Raw genomic sequence first — 25,102 nt, 5'->3', positions numbered from 1 at the left:
AATTTTCAAAAATCAATAGAAAAATATAAAAAAAAAAACTGAAAAAATCCAGCCCTAAAGCAAAAAAAGAATTTATAAAAAAAAAGTTTGGAACAGTTTTTTTTAAAATACATAAACAAGAAATTTGAAAAAAAAAAAAAGCAAAAAGTACGTGTAAAACAAAAAACAAAATCCGGTCTTTCCCATGCAACTGGAAACTCTGGAATTTAAACCTAAAAAGAAAATAAAATAAAAAACATCCTTTACCTTCCCGTAAAGCCCCTGCTTTGTCTCTCAATTTGCGCCTTGAAATGATGTCAAGTAGCAGAGAAAGAGAAGGCTCATTGAATTTTCCCGCAAACCCATTATCATCCTCGTCTCCAATCACAGTTTCAGACCATCTTGACAGTTATCTCCAAGACCCAACTTCCTACATCGGAAGTGCTTGTGGGAGTTACTCAAACGAGGGTCTTTTAGCAGCTGAGACAGCTAGTCCCAGTAACAGTGAGTTTGAGTTTGGTTTGTCAAGGCCTGACTTTAGATAGCAAACTCCAATCGCTGGCAGTGTTCAGTTCTATCAACGCCACGTCTTCGTTTGCTATAAAAACCCGTCTGTTTGGCCTGCTAGGATTGAGGCTGCTGAGTTTGATCGTTTGCCTAGGTTGTTGTCCGCTGCTGTTTTGGCCAGGAAAACTGATATGAAAAAAGAGGTTGGTGTGCTTTTCTTTTTCTTTTTTCGAGTTTTTTTGAATTGGTTTGATCTCAAGCTCTGGTACTGTTAGATCTTTTAGCTTCAAATTTGTTAACTTTTTATGTTTTTAGGTGAATCTAAGTGGGTTTCTATTGTCTCCTGGATTGGTTTAATTTCTTGAGTGATCTCAAAATGTGGAATTTTGTGTGTGTGTGTGTCTTTTTTTTTATGAATCGAATCCCATTTTTAATAAATTAAAATGGGTTTTAATTGGTTTTTTGGTAGGCCTCTATGTATAGATTGACTTTTGATTTTGGTTCTTCGGTTTTTCTTTTCTTTTTTTTTTTTTTAAAGCAAAACCCATTGATTCAGACTCTTTGGTAACTTGAAGTATGGTGTTTTTATAGATAAGTTTTTGTTCAGGAGACTTGGAGCTATGCAAGATATCTTTTTGGTTGAAAAGCTGTCATTTTGATGTCACTTTTTTGTCAATTAGACTGGGATTTGTTGTCCTGTCTGATTGCTATGCTTTCTAAATTTTCTTCCAAAGGGAAATGTGATTGTTTTGTATTTATAGTATCAAATTCATCTTTTTAATGTTGATTCGATTTCAACTTTAGTACATTCATATAGTCTTTTGGTGGTTTGCTAAATGGCTGTGTTTAGGAGTGATTTGGGGGTGCAATCTGTTTTACTTTTAGCTCAAAATTTTTCATTAAAAAAGGATACAATCCTGTTTTTGGTGGTTTGTACGTGTTTAGAAGTAATTCGGTGGCTTGATGCTTTTTCAGCTTCATATTTGTCATTTAACGTAGACTTGGGTTTTTTTACTAATGGTTTATGAATCAGAATGATTTGGATTTGATGTGTTAATACGCCCTGCTTATGTTAAGGTGTGATTATGTGGTTTATGGTCAACAGAATCCTATGAATATGAGTTTCACATTGTGTTAATACACCTTGGCTTGCTTATCCTGCAGGAACTAAATAAAAGAAGTTAGTTTTCTTTCCTTTTACTTTCCAGCATCACCTAAATGTTCGAGTTTTTGCTTTCCAGCATGCTTACCTTATCTTTTTATCCTCGTCTTCTTTTAGACTCGCTTAACAATATGTGAGGGTCATGATGGAACTAAGACATCAAATGGAGATGTATTAATATTTTCAGACATTATTAGATACAGGCAGAGATTTAAATAGCGGTTGCGATCACGTTTTTGATCACGTCATGTTTGTCGTGTTTTTGGATATAACGAAGATAATTGTTATCACTACGGTCATCGCAGTTGTAAATTTTTTTTTTCACAATTTATTATAAAATGTAATAATTATAATTATAATTATAAAAACTCGTATTCAATAATTTTAAAAATAGTTTATAACACTCTATGCTTTTTATTTTCTAAAAAAATTATTCACAATTTTGTTTAGATTATAAAAAGCATTCATATTTGGTTTATCCATAATTTTTCTTGGTCAAGTTCATATTCAATATTAATTCTAGACAAATCAAATATTAACAAAACATAATATGTTAAATACTAAGCTTTTATATTTAATAAAATTACAGACTTAAAAAAAAAAAAATTCAAATTTCATCAACTACAATTATTGATATATATTTCAAATTTTACCACATTGTAGAATGACGAAGAGGATCAGATTCTCTATCTTCACTTTGAGAGCCAAGTTGACTCCATCTCTATCCTTGAGGCCTTTTTTTTTTATACATTTGAGGTGAATGATATATTTGAGGATGATACATTTGTGGTGGGGGATACATTTGTGGTAAATGATACATTTAAGGTGGAGGATACATTTGAGGAGGTGAGGGATACATTTAAGGTGGATAATAATCATATGGAGGTGGATAACCATGAGGAGGTCGAAAATTAAGTTGTTCCGGTGGATAGTAATGTCCTTGAGTACTAGCAGATGATTCACTATACTCAAAGTTACTATAATTTGATCTCCCACCTGAAGATGAAGAACCGTTAAAAATATCATAGTGGTGCTTCTTAGCTTTTCCTTTTGATTGAGCTGTACGTGTACTTTGACCCTCACTAGATTCAACAAATGGATTTATTCCGTATTCTACCATATTAATGAAAAGTCCACCAGTAGCAGTAGGCCCAAATTCTCCTTCAAGTGGGCTATAAGGTCGATTTGCATTCATATTATCACCAAAATTTGCACCATCACTATCACCATCCTCATCATCTGGATTTAAACCACCACCATCATCACTTTGACTTAGTGTTGGACTTGAACTTGAATGAGACATATTCTTTTCTTGAGATTGGTGTGATTGTTCAATATTCATTTCATTATCAGAATTATCTGCAAGCAACCAATCAGAGTTTTGACCATCTAATAGAGAATTTTTTTTCTCTTACAGCCATTTTGTTAGCGGATCATCATCTTTAAAAATATGGTCAAAGCTAATAGGATTAAAACTATTATTTATCTCATCAATGCTCATTCTTTTCTAATGTCTCATCTTCAACCTCATGTTATAATAGGTATATACAAGTTTCTGAAGTCTTTCAAACTTCAATCTATTTCTTGCTTTGGTGTGAATATAGCTAAATGTGCTGCAATTACGTTCACAATTTGATGCAGATGTTATTTGACTAAGCACTTTAATTGCTAGTTTTTGTAATTCAGGAACACAAGTGACATATATCATCCACCACTCAGTTGTATAAAATTATTTAAATTAAATTTCAATGTGTTATACAATTAAATAATATAAATATATTATAATTATTTAATTTACTATTTACCTGGATTCATTTGCTTTCAAGCTCTTTGTGCTTGTGGAGTACCAAATGTTTCATACTTGTCTCGAAATAATAACTACATCGATTGAAAATACAATAATAAATGAATAAAAAAAATAATTTAATTTTTAATACATAAAATAAATATTAAAGTTATAAAATAGTATTAAATACTAACCTGATTAATCATTCTGATTTGAGTATTTATCAAAGGTTCTAATATTTCAATAACTGCTTTGATACCTTCTAATGTTTTTTTAAATACATTTGCAAAATCTTCCACTCCAAATTGAAATTGTGGATTTAGATAGTAACTTAAACATAATTCATAACAATATTATATTAAAGTAATAAAAAACAAATATATAAGCAATTTAAGTATAAAAAATAAACATATTTTTTAAATATCATCTATACTCTTAGTTTACTTACCAGCTAAATGCAAGTCAGAGTGCATGAAACTCCATCTATTGTCAATAATTTTTTCATATTCAGTAGAAGAACGATAATTTTGCTGAATTGTTTGTTTAACTCTATCCACACCCTTGTAAATAAAGCCCATTGTTGGTTTTTTATCACCATCCACAAGACGCAACATTTTTACTAAAGGCTCATAAACTTTTATTATATCGCCTGTTTTTTTTCAAAAATCTTTTCCCAAAATGATTTTTTTGGCTTCATAAGCAAGTCCTGATTTATGTTGTCCCTATTTTGAATCTTTAAATTTCTATATATTCATCAATAAATTTTTAGAGTAATATATTTTAAATTAATATTTTAAACAATGATATCATAAAAAGATGCTAGATTTAAATAGTTACACTAATTACTAAGTACTAACCTTTGAATTAAATATCTCTCTCAAATCTTGCTTTTGCCTCATTATTTCTTCTAATTGTATGAAATGAATGGCAAATCGAATAAGAGTAGGATGAAGTATTTGCTTCCCTTGTATATATTTCTTCATCAAATTAATAGTCCAAATGTGATTGTATATAAAACAAGTCACTTTCTTTGCATAATCCAAAACCTTTGCCACATTTTTTTCTTTCCAATATCTTAAGGCACAAGTCCAAACAATGAGCTGAACATGCTATCTAATACAAATGTTTTTCTTTCTCCATTAATCTTTTTCCTACGGCCTTAAGTGCTGCCTTGTTATCAATGACTATTTGAACAATGTATTTTTCTTTAATTTCTTTCACAACTTCATCTAATAATCTGTAGTAAAAGTTTACATCTCTACTATGAACACTTGAGATATCTACAAATTTTCAAAAAATGATCCTTTTTACTACAGTAAACAAAGAAATTAATGATATGCATTTGATTCAAACTATTGGTCTAACTATCACACATCAAAGTGACACCCAATTCATTCTAATGAGCTTTTAATCCATTAACCCATTCATGAACTTATTGATACTCAGACTCTAAATACACATTTGAGACCTCATAAGGTGTTGAAAGTTTTACATGTTGGCCAACTTTTGCTGTCACAGAAATCAAATTATGCAACTATAGAAAATTTACGAACTGAAAGGGAAGTCGATCATATATCAAAAATTTTGATATTGATTCACCCATCTTTCTTCTTAATGTCTTTAAAAATGAATCACTTACTTTTGGTTGCCTTGAGCTCTTACTTCTAATCAATTCAGGTATAGCTCTTCTTAATGAAAATTCAAACTCATTTGGAGTTGATTTCCTCGTTTTTTCTTTAAAATATTCAGCAATTAAGCCATGAGAGCTTCGTCCCTCTTTATATATGTTACTCCAACCACTAGTTATTTGTCTGAATTCTTATCTTCTGTGATACTCATGTTATGATTGGATATTATCTCACACGGCTTGTCTAGTAGTGATGTCTTCATCAATAAATTCTTCATAATCATTTTCCCATCTTAACTATGATAAAAAAAAATTTCTCCTTTTGTTGTCAGTTTTTTTTTTATTTGTTTTCTTGAATGAATTTCATCATACTTTCTCTTACTATACCTATTAATAATATAGTTTAAAAAATGGAGAAAATTAGTTGCACATGCTTATGTAAGTTTATAATTTTTATTAAGAAATTAAAATTAATATTTTCAAATGAATTAAAAAAACATAACATACCAATAACGGGCATGGTGTAACATTGTCAATTTTATGAGCAATGTGTTCTTTGAAACGTGTTATTCCTCTTTTTAAAACTTTATCATAAAGTTTACATAAAACATTTCTTCTTGTATTTGGCATAGGTGTTCCAAAATACCAACCTATATCATCACTTGGCCCGTCTTCTACTCTTTTACTCGAAAACTCTTCACATTGTGGCATACTTGCTATTTTGTATAAAAACAAAATAGACTTATATTTAGAAATATTAATATTACTTATTACATCATTAAAAATGGATTTTACATTAAATTTTTTAATTTTTAATTTTTAATCTTAAGAATATTATTAAATAACTTAATCTTTTTGATACACTAATTGATATAAATTTTTTTATCACAAATAACTTTCAATAATTAAATAATAAATACATTATTCAATAATTACACAAAAATAATAAGAATTAATCTAATATCAAAAGAATTGACAACAATATAAATATCAAAATAACAAAAAAAATTATTATATTTCATATACAAAATTATAATTAATATCTAACATAATTAAAATATAATATTTAATTTTAATTAATTTTTGTCAAACTTATACAAAAAAAATTTATCAAAAATTTTCATCTAAAATCTCTATATATATCATATTAAATTATTAATCTTTTAATTTTTTTTAATTATAAATCTTCAATCCCTCTAATTAGATTTTATCTAAAAATATATTCAAAAATTAAAAATTTTCAAACTTATATTTCAATAAAATTTTCAAACCTATATTTTTTATTTTTTAGTTTTTAATCTTAATAAGAGTAATAGATCATAAAATATTAAATTATTACGTAACTTAATCTTTTTTATACACTAATTGATATAAATTTTTTTATCACAAATAACTTTGAATAATTATATAATAAACACAATATTTAATAATTACACAAAAATAACAAGAATTAATCTAATATCAAAAGAATTAAAAATAACATAAATATTAAAGCAGCAAAAAAATATTAAAATTCATATACAAAAATATAAATTAATATATAACATAATAAAATAAAATATTTAATTTTAATTATTTTTTATTTAACTTATATAAAAAAATTTATCAAATTTTTTCATCTAAAATCTCTATATATATTATATTAAATTATTAATCTCTTTTTTTTTAATTATAAATTTTCAAAATAACTAATTAAATTTTAAGTAAAAAAATTTAAAAATTTAATTACAAAATTAAATAAAATATTCAATCCCACCCTTCTAACACCCCACTACACCCAATCCCTCCCCATCCCATCCAATCCTTCCCCACCTTCCCCCCAACGGCCCACCACACCCAATCCTTCCCCACCCCATCCAATCTCTCCCCACGTGCCTAATATCTCCAATTTGTTTAATTCTTTCTAGCATACCCTTCTAGAAACACACTTGCTCTTTTTTGTTCATCTTGTTCTTCTGCCTTCCAAGCTTGGCTTTTCAAAATTTTTTTCTTCTCTTTTTTTTTTAATTTTTCATCTTTCATTTTCTCTTACATCTCTTTATTATTACCATTTATCTAGTACCTATGAAATACCTCGTTCGTCTCTCTCAAACTCTCACAACAGACATCATTTTACAAAAATTTAGTAAAAAAAATAATAATTTAACTTTTTTTTTACCTTATTTGATCTTGATATTGATTGAAAACTTGAAGTTGATTTGAATTTAGGTGCCGAAGTATCGATTAAATGGTTGAAACTTGAAATAATTGATATGTTTTCTAACTCGTTTTTAGATTTATTTTAATGTTAAAGATCTTACATTATGAGTTTTATTTTTTACTTTTGCTTTTATTTTTACTTTTGCAGACTTATTGCTTTATTCTGTAGACTTAAAATTTTATTTTTTTCTTGAATTATTAAATCTGTGAGTAAGAAAACGGAATAGCAGCAATAACGGTCCATTATTGTTGTTATTTCCTGTTAGCCATTATTTTATGGTCGTTACTCTCTGTTTTTGCTGTGAATGAATTTTTCAACCGTGTTTTATACAATAACATGGCAGGTGATGGTGTTACCACAATTTTGCGATCATTATTCAGCTATTAAACCACTATTTAAATTCTAGGATACAGGTCTATTAGAAGCTCTGATGAGGTTTCTTTATATGTTTTTCATTGATCTCCTTTGTTTTCAACTTCAATACTGATTCCAGTTTTAGCTAAGTATGCAGGAGATTGACCCATTTCGATGTTAACACATTTGTTAAAGAAGTTCTTGTCAAGGATGGTGAGTGGCTGCCTGGAACTCTCAAAAAACTAGAAGGATCATTTGTTTTTGTTTGTTCTCATGGATCCCAAAATATCCAGTGTGGAGTTTTGGTCCTCCACTGGTTAGCAGATTCAAAGAAGAGATAGAATTGTATGGTCTTCAAGATAGAGTATCTGTTAGCCGATGCTCACACATTTGAGGGGCATAAGTATGCTGGAAATGTTATTATATTTGCATCAACTATCAAGGGAGAAGTCACAAACACTAGTAGGAGTGATCAAAGATTCAAATAACGGTTTGATAGCAGAATAGCGATCGTAAAATTACGGTAGCACCGCCTTCCGCCACCGTTAGTAGATTAAAAGTGATTGATAAATTCATTCACAGTAAAAACGGAGAGTAACGGCCACAAAATAACGACGTAACGGGCAATAGCGACAATAACGGACTGTTATTGTCGCTATTCTATTTTTCTACTCACGGATCTAATAGTTCTAACAAAAAAATAAAATTTTAAGCCTGCAGAATAAAACAACAAACCTACAAAAGTAAAAGTAAAAGCCAAATCAAAAAATAAAGCTCACAATCTCAGATCTTTATCATTAAAATAAATTTTAAAACGAGCTAAAAAATAGATCAATTATTTCAAGTTTCAACTTTCAACCATTCAATTGACATTTTCGGCATTCAAATTCAAATCAACTTCAAGTTTTCAATCAACATTCAAGATCAAAATAAGGTAAGAAAAGAAAGTTAAATTACCCTTTTTTTTTTGTAAAATTTTTGTAAAATGGTCTGTTGTGTCTTGTGAGAGTTTGAAAAATGAACGAGATATCTGTAGATACTAGGCAAGTTGGCAAGTGATAATGATAAAGGGATGTGAGAGAAAATGAGAGATGAAAAAAAAAAGATAAGAAAAAATTTTTGAAAAACCAAAGAAGGCAACACGAAGAAGAAGATGAATAGAAGAAAGTAGCGTTTCTAAAACGGTCTGTCGTTTGCTAGAAAGAATTAAACAAATTTGATATATTAGGCACGTGGGGAGAGATTGGATGGGGTGAGGAGGATTGGGTGTAGTGGGGCGTTAAGGGAAAGGTGAGGAGGGATTGGGTATGGTGGGATGTTTTGGGGGAAGGTGGAGAGGGATTGATGGGGGTGGAGAGGGATTGGGTGTAGTAGGGATTGTGTTATATATTAGTTTATAATTTTGTATATGAATTTTAATTTTTTTTGTTGTTTTGATATTTATATTATTGTCAATTCTTTTGATATTATATTAATTCTTGTTATTTTTGTGTAATTATTGAAGATTGTGTTTATTATATAATTATTAAAAGTTGTTTGTGATAAAAAAAATTTTATATCAATTAGTGTATCAAAAAAATTAAGTTACTTAACAAATTTTGCATTTTATGATCTATTACTCTTATTAAGATTAAAAACTAAAAAATAAAAAATATAGGTTTGAAAATTTTATTAAAATATAAGTTTGAAAACTTTTAATTTTTGAAATTTTTTTAGATAAAATCTAATTAGAGGGATTGAAGATTTATAATTAAAAAAAATAAGAGATTAATAATTTAATATGATATACATAGAGATTGTAGATGAAAATTATTGATGAATTTTTTATATAAGTTAGACAAAAATTAATTAAAATTAAATATTATATTTTGATTGTGTTAGATATTAATTTATAATTTTGTGTATGAAATTTAATAATTTTTTTTGTTGTTTTGATATTTATATTGTTGTCAATTCTTTTGATATTAGATTAATTCTTATTATTTTTGTGTAATTATTGAAGATTGTATTTATTATATAATTATTTGAAGTTATTTGTGATAAAAAAATTAATATCAATTAGTGCATAAAAAAGATTAAGTTATTTAATAATATTCTTAAGATTAAAAACTAAAAATTAAAAAATTTAGCGTAAAATCAATTTTTAATGATGTAATAAGTAATATTAATATTTCTAAATATAAGTTTATTTTGTTTTTATACAAAATAGTAAGTATGTCATCACGTGAAGAGTTACTAAGTAAAGGAGTAGAGGGCGCGTCAAGTGATGATATAGGTTGGCATTTTGGAACACCTATGCCAAATACAAGAGGAAATGTTTCATGTAAACTTTGTGGTAAAGTTGTAAAAGGAAGAATAACATGTTTCAAAGAACACATTGCTCATAAAACTGGCAATGTTGCACCATGCCCTAACGTTACTGGTATGTTATGTTTTTTTAATTTTTTTGAAAATATTATTGTTAATTTCTTAATAAAAATTATAAAATTACATAAGCATGTGCAACTAATTTTCTTTTTTTTTAACTATATTATTAATATGTATAGTAAGAGAAAGTATGATGAAACTCCTTCAAGAAAACAAATAAAAAAAAACTGACAACAAAAAGAGAAAAATGAATTTTTATCACAGTTAAGAGGGGAAGATGATTATGAAGGATTTATTGATGAAGACATTGCTACTAGACAAGCCGTGCGAGATAGTATTCAATCACAACATGAGTGACACAGAAGACAAGAATTCAGACAAAAAACTAGTGGTTGGAGTAACATATATGAAGAAGGACAAAGCTCTCATGGTTCAGTTGCTGAATATTTTGAAGAAAGAATAAGGAAATCAACTCCAAATGAGTCTAAATTTTTATTAAAGGGAGTTGTTCCTGAATTGGTTAGAAGTAAAAGTTCAAGACAACCAAAAGTAAGTGATTCATTTCTGAAGACATTAAGAAGAAAAATGGGTGAATCAGTATCAAAATTTTTTATATATGATCGACTTCTTTTTCAATTAGCAAATTCCCCATGGTTGCATAATTTGATTTCTGTGGCAGCAGAAGTTGGCCAACATGTAAGACTTTCAACACCTTATGAGGTCTCAGATGTGTATTTAGAGTCTAAGTATCAACAAGTTCATGAATGGGTTAATAGATTAAAAGCTTATTGGAATGAATTGGGTGTCACTTTGATATGTGATGGTTGGACCAATAGTTTGAATCAAATGCATATTATTAATTTCCTTGTTTACTGTAGTAAATGGACTATTTTTTGAAAATCTGTAGATGTCTCAAGTGTTCGTAGTAGAGATACAAACTTTTACTATAGATTATTAGATGAAGTTATGGAAGAAATTGAAGAAAAATACATTGTTCAAATAGTCACTGATAACGAGGCAGCACTTAAAGTCGCAGGAAAAAGACTAATGAAGAAAAGAAAACATTTGTATTGGACAGCATGTTCAGCTCATTGTTTGGACTTGTGCCTTGAAGATATTGGGAGGAAAAAAAAATGTGGCAAAGGTTTTGGATGATGCAAAGAAAGTGACTTGTTTTATATACAATCACATTTGGACTGTTAATTTGATGAAGAAATATACACAAGAGAAGCTAATACTTCGTTCTGCTCTTATCCGATTTGCCACTCATTTCATACAATTAGAAGAAATAATGAGGCAAAGTTTGAGAGAAATGTTCAATTCAAAGGTTAGTACTTAGTAATTAGTACAACTATTTAAATCTAGCATCTTTTATGATATTATTGTTTTAAAATATTAATTTAAAATATATTACTCTAAAAATTTATTGATGAATATATAAGAATTTAAAGATTCAAAATAGGGACAACAAAAATCAAGACCTGCTTATGAAGTAAAAAAAAATCATTTTGGGAAAGGAATTTTGGAAAAAAGCAAGCGATATAATAAAAGTTTATGAGCTTTTAGTAAAAGTGTTGCGCCTTGTGGATGGTGATGAAAAACCAACAATGGGCTTTATTTACGAGGCTTTGGATAGAGCTAAACAAGTAATTCAATAAACTTGTCATTATTCTACTGAATATGAAAAGATTATTGACAATAGATAGAGTTTCATGCACTCTGACTTGCATTCAGTTGGTAAGTAAACCAAGAATATAGATGGTATTTAAAAAATATGTTTATTTTTTATACTTAAATTGCTTATATATTTATTTTTTATTACTTTAATATAATATTGTTATAAATTGTGTTTATGTTAGTATCTAAATCCACAATTTCAATTTGGAGTAGAACATTCTGCAAATGTATTTAAGAAAACATTAGAAGGTATAAAAGCAGTTATTGAAAGATTAGAACTTTCGATAGATACTCAAATCAGAATGATTAATCAAGTTAGTATTGAATACTATTTTATAACTTTAACATTTATTTTATGTATTAAAAATTAAATTATTATTTATTTATTTATTTATTATTGTATTTTCAATCGATGTAGTTGTTATTATTTCGAGACAAGCATGAAACATTTGGTAGTCCACAAACACAAAGAGCTTGAAAGCAAATGAATCCAGGTAAATAGTAAGTTAAATAATTATAATTTATTTATATTATTTAATTGTATAGCCCATTGAAATTTAATTTAAATAATTTTATACAGCTAAGTGGTGAATGATATATGGCACTTGTTTTCTTGAATTACAAAAACTAACAATCAAAGTGCTTAGTCAAACAACATCTGCATCAAATTGTGAACGTAATTGGAGCACATTTAGTTATATTCACACCAAAGCAAGAAATAGATTGAAGTTTGAAAGACTCCAAAAACTTGTATATACCTATTATAACATGAGGTTAAAGATGAGACATCAGAAAAGAATGAGTATTGATGAAATAAATAATAGTTTTAATCCTATTAGCCTTGATCATATTTTTTAAGATGATGATCCACTAACAGAATGGCTGCAAGAGAAAAAAAATCCTTTATTAGATGGTCAAAACTCTGATTGATTGCCTACAGATAATTCTGATAATGAAATGAATATTGAACGATCACGTCAATTTCAAGAAAAGAATGTGTCTCATTCAAGTTCAAGTCCATCACCAAGTCCAAATGATGATGGTGATGGAGATGGTGATGGTGATGATGCGAATTTTGGTGATAATATGGATGCAAATCGACCTTACAACTCACTTGGAGGAGAATTTGGGCTTGCTGCTACTGATAGACTTTTCATTAATATAGCAGAATACGAAAAAAATTCATTTGCTGAATCTAGTGAAGGTCAAAGTGCATGTACAGCTCGATCAAAAGGAAAAGCGAAGAAGCACCACTATGAAATTTCTAGAGGTTCTTCATCTTTAGGTGAGAGATCAAATTCTAGTAACTTTGAGTATAGTGAATCATCTGCTAGTACTCAAGGACATTACTATCCACCGGAACAACTTAATTTTCGACCTCCTCATGGTTATTCACCTCCATATGGTTATTATCCACCTCAAATGTATCCTCCACCTCCTCAAATGTATCAGTTACCATAAATGTATCAGTTACCACAAATGTACCCTCCACCACAAATGTATCATCTTCAAATATATCTTACACCTCAAATGTATCAAGAACAAAGGCCTCAGGGATAGAGATGGAGTCAACTTGACTATCAAAGTGAAGATAGAGAATCTGATCCTCCTCGTCATTCTACCATGTGGTAAATTTGAAATATGTATTAATAATTGTAGTTGATGGAATTTGAATTTATTATATTTTTAAGTTTGTAATTTTATTAAATTAAATGCTTGGTATTTAACATATTATATTTTGTTAATATTTAATTTGTCTAGAATTAATATTGAATATGAACTTGGCCAAGAAAAATTTTATGGATAAATCAAATATGAATGCTTTTTATAATATAAATAAAATTGTGAATAATTTTTTTAGAAAATAAAAAACATAGAGTGTCATAAATTATTTTTAAAATCATTGAATAAAAGTTTTTATAATTATAATTATAATTATTATATTTTATAATAAATTATATAAAAAAAAATTTACGATCATGATGATCGCAATGACTGTAATTATCTTTATTATATCCAAAAACGCGACAAATATTACGCGATCGAAAATGAAATCACAATCGCTATTTAAATCCTGGGAGTGATCTCTCTTCCACTTGCTATTTTGCTGAATCTCCCTTTATTTGTTGATTTACTTTTTTTTCTTTAATATTTTTTTGCAGGTATGGGTATGTTACTCGAGATTACGTACCTACGCTACTCGAGTCGCACATCGAGATGGGAGAAATTATAGACTTGCTGTGGAGGTGACTTTCTGGCGTCAACTTGCTTCTGTATTATATCAACCCTCTTTTGGTGTCGGTTTCATGTGTATAGTAGAATATAAGAGGATTTATATTTTTTATGTCAACATAAATTATTAAACGTAATTTTTATGTAAAATATGATATAAATATATAAATTATCAATATTTTATATGATATGAATTATCAAATCTGCAAGAAAGCACTCAAAACCTTGGCTATATTCTTACCAAACAAAGATTCTGATTTTAGTCATAGAATTTAACATGCTTACCATGTATTAATAGACATTTAAATGCTTATTTCAGGGGTCAGATGGGCTTATCAGAGGAAGAACCAAAGAAATTTCAAGAACAAAGGCGCCTAGTAAATGGTGAGACAACTATCGAAGGAAGCACTGAAGAGGCAATACAAACACAAATGGAAGAGGCGAACACAACTGCCTGTAGGTCTCAAGATGAGCCTGTAAGCTGTTGCCCGGAAAATGGCAGTGTTTCTTGTTGTCATGACCCTGCACTACCTGAAAATTGGATATTCTGGATGATGGCGAAGGGGAAGTAAAGTTGACACCTGAAAAGAAAAAGGCAACAGGAAACTTATTCGGAAGATCACTACCGGCAAGGGTCCTGCTGTGCGCAAGGTTTTTGCTAAGCCAGCATGGTTTGAGAGCTGGGAGCTGGAGGATACATATGCTGCTCTCGCTGTTGTTTGTGCTGCTGCATCAATTGCTATTGCTTATAGCTGCTACAACTATGTTAGAAATGTGATATGATATTTTCATTGTTTATATTAATGTGATGTTTTTGGAGTATTCTCTCATCCATCTCGAGTTTGATGTGCAAAGTACATGAGCATGGGTGTTTGAGTTCTTCATTCTGCTATTTGATGTGCTAAAAATATATTGTTCGATTACCGGCACAAATTTGACATAATAAGTTTTCTATGTTTTATGCAGTTTTGATATGATACAAACATAATACAAATAAATGAATTGTCGAATCCGCAGCAAATAATGATAATCTTAGACAACTTTGAACCATCAAATGTAAGAGTGGGTGGTGCACAAAGCAGTAAATACCCATCAATGTATGTTATCATCAACAAATTATCTATCTTATGGAAGCTGATACACCAACACATGGCCAACAACCTTTTCAAGCAGCAACTGCGTTCAAGAAACATTCAGAAGATGCTGACAAGAAATTTATTCAACGCAATGAGGACTGGAAGGGTTATGCTTCCTGCAGATTTTTGGAACAAAAAAGTGCTATTTTCCACTTTAAGGACACCTTAAGAGTATAAATGTACTGATAACAATGACAAACTCTAATTCAACTTGAAATTCATTATTTAAAACTCGACTTGATCAATTTTAAAATTTTAAATTTGAATCAACTCTAAATAAAAATGAAGTTTCTTTCAATTAAATTTGTTTACCAAATTAAAAAAAAATTTTAATTCTTATGCTCAACTTTAATCTCTATTATTTGTGTGCAAACTCAATCTCAACTTAATATATATAAAAATAAAATAATAATTTTTTAATTAAAATATATATTAAAATATAAAACTCCATCAAATTCGTTAATTACTCAAATCAAACATTAAAATGCTCAAACTCAACTCATTAAATAAATTAAATTACTCAAACTTGAGCTCAATAATAATAGAACCAAATCTAAATAACTTGCAAGCACGGATGTATTAGATATACCTCTAGGTGGGGTATGAAGTTACACCAGATTTGTTGCCTACCAAACCTGCATCAAGCTGATGCAAGAAAACTCTGCTATTATATTTGATAACTAAAATGCATGGCCTCTCACTCGAATGTGGATGAGCCTTTGGCCGTCAAGTGCTGACTTTTCATATCATATTGGCAACAAATATGTAATCAATATGTCTAAAATTAATCACCATCTACTTTAAGACCATTTAATGAGTTGCATAGACCATTCTGATCTGCAAGCCTGTTGAACTCAGATTCGATAGTCTTTGCAATTTTGGTACCTTCTGGATCAGGCTCCGGAAAATCTACATGAACTGACCCCTGTTTGATCGGCAAACCAGTCACTGTAAGCGTAGCTTGCTGCTTTATGTAATTGTAAAGCTGTTGATGGAAGGTATGCTCCAATGAGAAACAATTATCTATGGCTCCATTGCTGCTGTGACGCGAGGATCCAGAACCTTCTTTTTGACAAAAATGTGGGAGGGAGGAATAATCCATTATCTGCATAGTTGGAACGAACATGTCAGAAATCAAAACAAACAAAAACATGATTCGGAAAAATGCATCTATATATACAAAGGATGGCGAGAATGAGCTTAATGCCTTATGCCACAAAATTACACAAGATAACCAATTGAACGATGAACACCTCATTCATTGCATTATCCATAGTGATTAATAGGAACTACCAAGAGAACCAATTCAATGAAGCTATCTTTTCCTGCATCAGATTAAAAACATACATAAAGCTTTAACATCCCAATCTCGGGACATTATGAATATCTACTATAGTATATATGTAATGACTTAAACTCATACTTATGAAGCGTCTTTTGTGAGATAAAATCGTAAAACTTTTAGGTAAAAGCGGACCATATCTCATTAGTTGGGTGTGGGATTCCTTAATAAGTATAAGAGCAATCACTAGCCAAAAACTGTATTACTTGACGTGGACGTCAAGCTTTAACAAGGGAGTTTAAAATTCCCCAATCCCACGATATTATAAGGAGCCGCTAAAGCATATATCTAAAGACTTAAATCTATACTTGTAAGGTGTCTTTTGTGGAACAAAACTGTGAGACCTTTAGGTCAAAACTGATAATATCTCATCAGTTTTGTAAAATAAAGGGACTAATTATCTAAAAAGTTGAAAGCAAACTATAGACTTACTACACTCTTCATATTATGGAAGCATAATGTTAAACAATAATGGCCTTTCCAGTCAACGTAGCATTTTAACAAGAGAGCAAAGAAAGTGGATTCAAAAGAACAAGAAGCTATTGCTGATATTTGAAAAGGAAAACATGCTTTCAAGTAAGTCCTACAAACATGGAGGGATGGATTTTCTTACTTTCAGTAACTCATCCCTTCCACAACCTTGAAGCACCTGAATTTTTCTCTTCGTCCTTTCTTGCACAAGAGGTTTTACAGTCTGTCAACATTTGCAGAAAAGCATTAGGTTTCTCTTTTGTATGAGTTAGCTGAGAGAAATAGGGAATTACGAAAAAGTAAAAACCTTCCAACATGCTGAAAATATGTATGGCACATTGACAATATAGTATGTTGCTGTCTTCTCGGGATAATTCAAGTCATCAATTTTTGCTATGGTAGTCAATAGCTGCATTAGCAAACAGCATATGAGACTAAGGAGAACAAGAAAAGATAAATCACTACATAAAGATCAAATTACATGTGAAATCAGGTGGCGACTATGCTGAGAAAGAGAAATGCAGTTAAAGTGATAGTAAGAAAGAAGGTTATGTGATCATAAAATGCACCTTTATTTGGTTCAATGCTGAAAGCTTCAAGCCAGTCATATCCAAAACCTTCACACATTTGCTAATATGCTGTCCATACTTTTCTGTGGCCGTAGGCTATAACAAAAGCAACATGTTAGAATACATAAAAAGTTAGTAAGCAAGTATACAAGTAAGAAACACCCATTGGCAGAGTCTGCGCTCACCAATACTACACGATCTCTATATTCGTTCATTTGAATGTGTGACTGTACATAGTAATTCACCTAGAAAACAAAACAATTACAAATTTAAGTACCACAGAAATAACTCCATGCACTGAAAGTTGAACTACATACATACACCTTTGAGTGCTAAAAGAATGTGGGATGATTGTATGTCACGGCCATTTTCAAGGAGAAAATGGAAAAAACTGTCAAGTACCTCATGCCCTCAATTAAACTCTTGAATCTTTTGCGTCTAAAAATAGAACACAACTTGCTTTGTCCCAATATGTTATACTAGACACAAGTTAATTTTTGCAGAAAAGCATATTGCTACTTAAAAGCTCAATAGCAAGTCTTTCAATGATTTCTTTCAACTGCAGTTTCAAACATCAAACCAGATTCTACAGGCTGAAATGCCAAATTTAAAAATAGAAGAAGTTATGATGTCCTTACAGATGCTTTATCATATGTGCTGAGCCCAGCACCGATAGCAATGACAGGAAGACCCTGGAAATGTAAGAAGGCATGAGGTGGTTAATCACCAAGGAAGCACTTTTGAATGTAACAAAAGCTACATATTGTCACAGCAAAACAAATACGAGTTACCAAATCTACAAGTAGGACAATCACAATATCAAGATAAACCCTAATGAAATAGGTAAACACCTCTTTTGAGTAACCCGACAATCCTACAAGATGAGAATCTCGTACTGCTCTATACAAGTCAGTGGGAATAATTGGTTTCTACATAATGAAAAAAGAAAAATGAGTTGTCAGAAAAGTCATCAATTGCCACAATAAATCATGCTGTTGCAACAGCATGGTTTTGAAATATCATAAACCGAAAAATATTAGGAATCAATTAGTGTATAATGGAAAAACTCACTGCTAATATGTTGTCAATCTCATTCTGTAGTCTCCATTGCAAGCAATCAATTAACTGGCGCAGACAACAAATTAGGAATTAATAAACAGAAAAAAATGAGATCTTTGATGCACAAAATTTTGTTTTACTTTAAGTGCACCATATGAATCTCACCATTTTATGAGCTTTCTGAACGTTCCAGTCTCTTGCTTTGAGAAACCGCACTAAAGGTTCAGTTGGATACCCATTGTGCATGTTCTGCAGACCAAGGTATTCAGCTTAAACTTAAACTTTGGCAGATCATAATATAAAATACGTATATAAACATGCTGTATTCATGCACATAATATACTGCAGCAATACAAACAGGGAACACAAGTCATGTCAGGGGAAGATCATTACAAAGAACTTAATTCCTTCAGAACACCTCAAATGTCAATATAAAATAGGGTTAATGGGAAAGAAAATCCTATGTTAAGCATTTTCTTTATCTACACACCGCACTTTGCTCCATATACTTTGTGACACTAGTAAAATTTTCATTTCCCAACCGGAGCTTAACTCAATTAGTTCATGCAATCACCTTTAAAAGGTGACATCCGGTAAGTCTGAAGTTCAAATCCCAACACCTGCAATCCCTTCTCCTATCCCCAACCTGTGGCCTCCTATGTACCAAAAAAAAAAATTTTTCATCTCCTGCTTGTATAGTTAATATCAAATCTACAAATCATTCATGATGGTCTTACAATTCAACTGTACCACCTCACCGTTAAATGATCACTAACAAGCTAGCATCCTGTTTCAGTAACTAATCAAAAAGACCAAACCAGCAAGTGCCAACTAAGCTTTTCTGTAACTCTTTGCCAAGTTTCACAACTATGCAGCTACCCCAGAAACCAGTAAAACATTGAGAAAGGGACAGTTACAAACTGAATCAACTACAACTTCACTGAACCAAAAAGGTTACAACTGAGATAAATCAAGCAAGAGATAGACCAGAAGCAACAAAGAGAAGAAAACTGTTAAACATGAAATTGCAAACAGCCAAGCAGTCAGATCAAGTCCACAGCAGAAATTATAGTAACTAAAGAAATTTAGCAAATTGTTACTAAACCTTATCTCAGCATCCAAGAAAAAAATAAATATCCAATAAATTAAAAAAAAAAAAAAACCTGAAATGTTTCCTTCATTCTATCATCAACTGTAAGTCAAATTTCCCAAAAAGAAAATAAAAAAAAAAAAAGCAGAATGTTAGTGATTTGCAGATCAAAAGAAAACCAAAAAAGAAAATATATAAAAAAAAAATCATTCCTTTATACATAAATCCCACCATTTTCCATCAAAGACAGAAATTGCTTGATAACTTCTTGATGAGCATTGCTCATTTTCTCTTTCTTCTTCTCTTTGCTTTCTCACAAACAAGATATAATGTTAAGAACAAATTTTGATAGCAAAAACTAAAGACAGAAGCTTTTTTTCTCTTTAGTTTCTCCTTTTTGCTCTCTTTAAGGCAAGTTTGAAAATTTAAGCTTAAGAATAAAAAAGAAATAGCGAAAAATTATTAAAAAAAAAAAAAAGGCAACAACTTTTAGAGGGAGAGAGAAAAAAATTTATAAAAATTGAAACTTTATTGAAACTGGGTGCCTTTTCTTCTTTTTATTACCATACATAGCTTTTTAGGCTAGGATAGCAGGTTAAAAATGTCAAGAACTTGAATTTTTTATTTTTTTAAATAAATTTTATGTTTAATGTATCTATCTGAAATAAAATATCAAAATTTATATATTTATATAAAAATTATATATTATAATTAATATTTATATAAAAATAAAAAATATTTTATTTAATTAAATTTATATATAATTATTATTAAAATTTTAAATTATATTTATTTTATGTTTAATTTTTATATCATATATAAATTATATAAATTTATCATATTTTAAATTACTAAACTACCCTTGATAGACATGAAAGGGCATGTGGTCCCATGCTACTTGTTTCTTATTCAACCTTGAACAAATGGCAGGCTCTTTACCTCAACAAATGGGTGATAAAGATTTTTCTTTAATTATCAATAAAAATTATTAATTTTTCCTTACCTTAGTTTGAAGTACCCTTTCTTGTTACCATCTTTGATTTGATTTTATCACAAACAAATAAGAATGGTAATATTCTAAGCCCATGGAAGCATAAAGTTGATTCACATTGATACCTATTTATCACTTACCAATTCATTTGATGGATCAACTTCCAACTTTTTCTTTTCTTTTTAAACATTAAACAGCACATCTAAATATATTAATAAAAATTATTAAATATATAAATAATGTAAAGAATAACAAGGTGACATATATTTTTCAAAATAGATTTAAAAAATTAAAAAAATTATAAATGTGCCATCCTATTAAACTTATTTGTAAAGTTAAAAAAATTTCATTAATAGTATACCAAATAATTTTTCATATATTTAATGCTATCAACTTTTTAAAAAGACTTTGATAAATGATTGTTATTAAAGATAAGATGAAAACGGATCAGACTGAGATTGTTTATCTTTGTTTGATTCTGATTGAATTTTTAATATTTATATTTGATTATGTTCTTGTTTGATATCATATTATTATTTTTCATATTCTATATTGATTCGACATATATATAATTCAAATTCAATTTGAAGTGATTAAAAATTAATTTAATGACTTTAATTTAATATAATATTTATAAAAATATTATTTTTAATATAAATTATATTTTAATTATAAATAAATATAATATTTTTATTAAATTAATTCTAAACTAAACATTTTAAATCTACTTTCGATCTTAGGTCTAATTTATTTTAAAAATCTCTTTTCCCTTATTTAATCTGATTTAAAAGTCAAAACCTGTCAAAGAAAAGATGGTTTTGCTATCCCTAATCAAAACTTCCAAACCTTAATAATTCTTGGTCAATAGGGTGATATTTTCCATGTAGGTTGAAGAACTTGAACAGAAAAGAAACATAAATTTTTACGTCCAAAATTTCTCAATGGGACGAAATATTTGACCTTAGACCTATCAAATGTCTCCATTTTTAAAAGGGTTGAAACTATTGACCAAGTTCCCTAAGATCAACCAAGTCCGTGTGGACTAAACTGGTAGCCTTGAAGGTTTCTTCAGCACTAAAATTTTGATAACAAAATCCAGTCAAATCACCGCAAGGATCAATTCAATTGTTAAATGAAGAAATTCTCTGGTTTTTTTTTTTTGTTTTATTTAGCGGTAAAAAAATTTAAATTTCATTCAAAATATTTTTTTAAATATTATCCAAATAAATTTATTTTACATCAAATTTAATGAATTTATAAAAAAATTATCTTTGTTTGACAATGAAAATTCGATTTTAAATACACTAAATTAATACGAAAAAGTATACTTTTTAAATCGTTCAAGAAAGAATTAGGTTTAAACAAAATGTTACCTGTGTTGGTTTGCCAAGTTAAGTAATGTTGAGAACAAAAAAAAAAAAAAAAAAAAAGCCTAAAGCAATCAAAAGGTGTAAAGCTAAAGTTTAGTGGAAAACTTATGGAGGATAAAATGCTCTTCATTCTTCACCTTTTTTCCATTAAGTTTCTTTGAAGTTTCGTTCATACATGTTTTTTTTAAATGTTTTTTCTCCTTTGAAAACATTTTTTGTTCTGCCAAACAAGAGAGAGGCACGTGGGAATCAGACTAGATTTGGGAATCAAACTGTTATGTTCATGTGTGTGTTCCAAATGTATTAGATTTGAGTTTCATGTTCTCCACCAGTATCCTTTTTTATGGATAAAATATAAACAAATTGAATATAAATAAATTTTGTTATATTTGTAATTTATTTGTCTAATTAATAATTTGTAAAATATTATTCATAATCATTTGTCAAGCTTAATAAATGAATATAAATAAACAAAAATTAATTCTATTGATGAATTATTCATCAAACGCTTTGTTAATTTTTACAAATGAATCAAACATAAATGAATTTTGCTATATTTGTAATCTATTTGTTTAATTAATAAACTTTGAAATATTGTTATTAATTGTTTGTTAAACTTAACAAATGAATAAAAATTGAACATGTTCGTAAATTGTTTATCAAATATTTTATTCATTACATCTTTACATTAAGGGGGCGTTTCGTTCGAGAGAATATGAGATTTCTCACATTTGGTTTTACAAGTATCTGATTCCTAAAATAATTTTATATTCTCAACAATATTCAAAAGTCTCAGAATTAAAAACTCACATCTTCTTATACTTTTTTAAGATTTTGAGAAAAAAGTTACTTTTGTCTCACATTTAACCTGAATAAAAAATATTTTCTTTTTATTTTACTTTTTTGAAACTCAATGGTAACTAACCTAAATTTTTTTTTTTTTTACAAACAAATAGCATAAATATTACTTTTGTTGGAAGCTTAACGTAGTATTTGAGTAGTAAATTTTTTTTAGTAGTATTTTTTTTACCACTTGAATACTATGTATCTTTGCTTTAAAAAGCAATAATTGTTGTTATTTACTACATTTATTTTAACAAAAATGTAGTATTTGATTTGTACTTAATTTTCTTTATATTTTTCCCATCTAATAATACTTTTTCAGGGTTTATAATGCAATATTTGTTATTAATTACTGCATTTCTTTGAACAAAAACACAGTATTTGATAACTTTTATATTTTTTGAAAAATTTTCCACTTTAATATTACGATTGGATGCTTTGGAACATAGTAATAGCTATCAAATACTATGATAGGACGCGTTATAATGTAATAAATGTGGTTATTTACTACATTTATATTCAAGAAAATACAGTAATTGTTGACTCATGAATTCGATTTTTTTCCCTCTCAAAAACCAAGTTTTTGACACAACTGACATTCTTATATCTAATCAAATAAAAGTTCAATTATTAAAAACAATTATGATGTTTTTGACATAACAAATGTCATATTTAGAGTTAAACTATGTTGAATAACAAAGATCACTTTTTTTCTTCAGACATTATCGCAAATCTCTAAGCAAAGACTTCTTTGTTTCAACCAACATTAGCCTCAACCTTCGGGCTTTCATCTTTGTGATGTTTAGTTTATCTTTAATTTATCAATAAACGATGTGTCTATTATCTATTACATCATGATCTATTCTATATTATTTATTTGATTCAAATATGTTCTTGTTTTATTTGTTTAGATCTCGTCTAGATCTTGATTGAAAAGATGTACATCTATCATATGTGTTCTTTATTTTGGTTTTAGTTCTTAATCCACAGACGTTTTGTTTTTTTTTTTTTTTTAAGTGTCATAGATTCCATTTATGAAATGAGCATTTTTGCTTTCGACACATATTTTCAATATTAACCAAAATCTTTTTTCCAAACAATTATAACTTGTTTATCACTAAGAAAGAATATGCATTTGATAACAGTGCTTATTTTGTAATTAAACCAAATGGAAACTATGTTAAACCTGTTACTTATTGTTAATATTACCTTAGTTGCAATGAAACTTAGAAAAAGACATAGACTATCTTTTGTTATTAGCAGTTATGATAAGCTATAAATTAGAAAGTTGAACTTAACTACAATGATTTTTTTAAAGTGATAGGCAGTGTATAGATAATTGTAGAATGGATAGGAGAGCTTTTGTAAAATAATTGTAGAGCCATAGTTTTTGTATGGAACACATTTTTTTATGTGTATTAATGTTATGACACTAAAATAGGTTATTACTATTTGTGTGATACCGGATACACAAATGGTGAAAAGATTTTTGGCACTTTATATAGGTCAAAAATAACACATGAATGATTGGCCGCTAAGACACAAACCAACAACACCCATGAATACTTTAATATGAAATATTCTCAAGTAAAAAATTGTATCAAGAGATGTTTTAATATATTGAAATCTAGATCGGTAATTTTAAGAGAAAAATCATTTTATCTAATAAAAACATGATGTATAATCATTTTTACTTGTTGTCTTCTTCATAATTTTATTAAGTCTAATATGGTAATTAACCTTATTGAAGTTGATGTTGATGAAGGGAATAGTAACCAACTAGATCTAAACATCAAGATTTGATTAGGCATGTTGAGCCAAGTGATATTTGGACTCAATTTAGAGATAATCTGACACATGCATACTAGATTCCACAGGTGGGACTATCTGAAGCTGAAAAACCTATTACATACAAAAATCAAATATTTTAAAATATAATCAAACAACAAAAATCAAATAAAAAAAATAACGATTACTGAAAAAGGGATTTGCTTAAATACTTTATCCAATAATTCATTTTTGACAAGGTCGATAAAAGACTAACACGAAATTGTGTTAGTTTGCATTGATGCCAATTGTGCTTCCAATTTAGTAATTTGTTGCTGTTGCTTATCAATTTGTTGTTGTTGTTGCTCTATTATAACTTTATATTCAACAATCTTAAAGGTGCGGGGTTTAGGTTGAGTTTTGAAATAAATTATTAGAGAAACAAAGCTCCCAACCCCTCTAACACGACCAGGTCTATCTTTTGAACCGAAAGCAATGGTCAACACATCTTCGTTAGAACCAATTGAAATTTCTCCGGATGTGAATTTCATAGCAATGTCATCCTAAAATACA

The 25,102-nt window shown here is 28.8% G+C and overlaps 1 protein-coding gene and 1 pseudogene across 3 annotated transcripts; one reads left to right on the top strand and one right to left on the bottom strand.

The window, feature by feature from the left end:
- Nucleotides 1–293: 293 nt before the first annotated feature.
- On the top strand, nucleotides 294–14,856 carry LOC111288805 (uncharacterized; annotated as a pseudogene).
- A 656-nt stretch (nucleotides 14,857–15,512) lies between these two features.
- On the bottom strand, nucleotides 15,513–20,092 carry LOC111287990 (phosphatidylinositol/phosphatidylcholine transfer protein SFH1-like). 3 transcript variants are annotated; one of them, XM_022878721.2, is made up of 11 exons: nucleotides 19,790–20,092; nucleotides 19,632–19,660; nucleotides 18,634–18,717; nucleotides 18,481–18,534; nucleotides 18,261–18,338; nucleotides 18,048–18,101; nucleotides 17,595–17,654; nucleotides 17,410–17,505; nucleotides 17,148–17,249; nucleotides 16,983–17,063; nucleotides 15,513–16,132 (listed from the first exon to the last, which is right to left on the bottom strand). In XM_022878721.2, the coding sequence occupies exons 1-11, from the start codon at nucleotides 19,842–19,844 to the stop codon at nucleotides 15,812–15,814; spliced, it is 1,014 nt and encodes a 337-aa protein (XP_022734456.2). In that variant the 5' UTR covers nucleotides 19,845–20,092; the 3' UTR covers nucleotides 15,513–15,811. The 3 variants fall into 3 exon arrangements, with proteins under 3 accessions (XP_022734456.2, XP_089615537.1, XP_022734457.2); XM_089759411.1 differs by lacking the exons at nucleotides 19,632–19,660; nucleotides 19,790–20,092 and adding exons at nucleotides 19,043–19,124; nucleotides 19,227–19,508; XM_022878722.2 differs by lacking the exon at nucleotides 17,595–17,654 and having other exon boundaries at nucleotides 19,790–20,033.
- Nucleotides 20,093–25,102: the final 5,010 nt, after the last annotated feature.

Source organism: Durio zibethinus, chromosome 4 (assembly GCF_047325235.1).
Source record: "Durio zibethinus cultivar Kanyao isolate XHJ-2024 chromosome 4, ASM4732523v1, whole genome shotgun sequence".
Lineage (NCBI taxonomy): Eukaryota > Viridiplantae > Streptophyta > Magnoliopsida > Malvales > Malvaceae > Durio > Durio zibethinus.
This window is presented reverse-complemented; position numbering and strand designations above follow the sequence as displayed.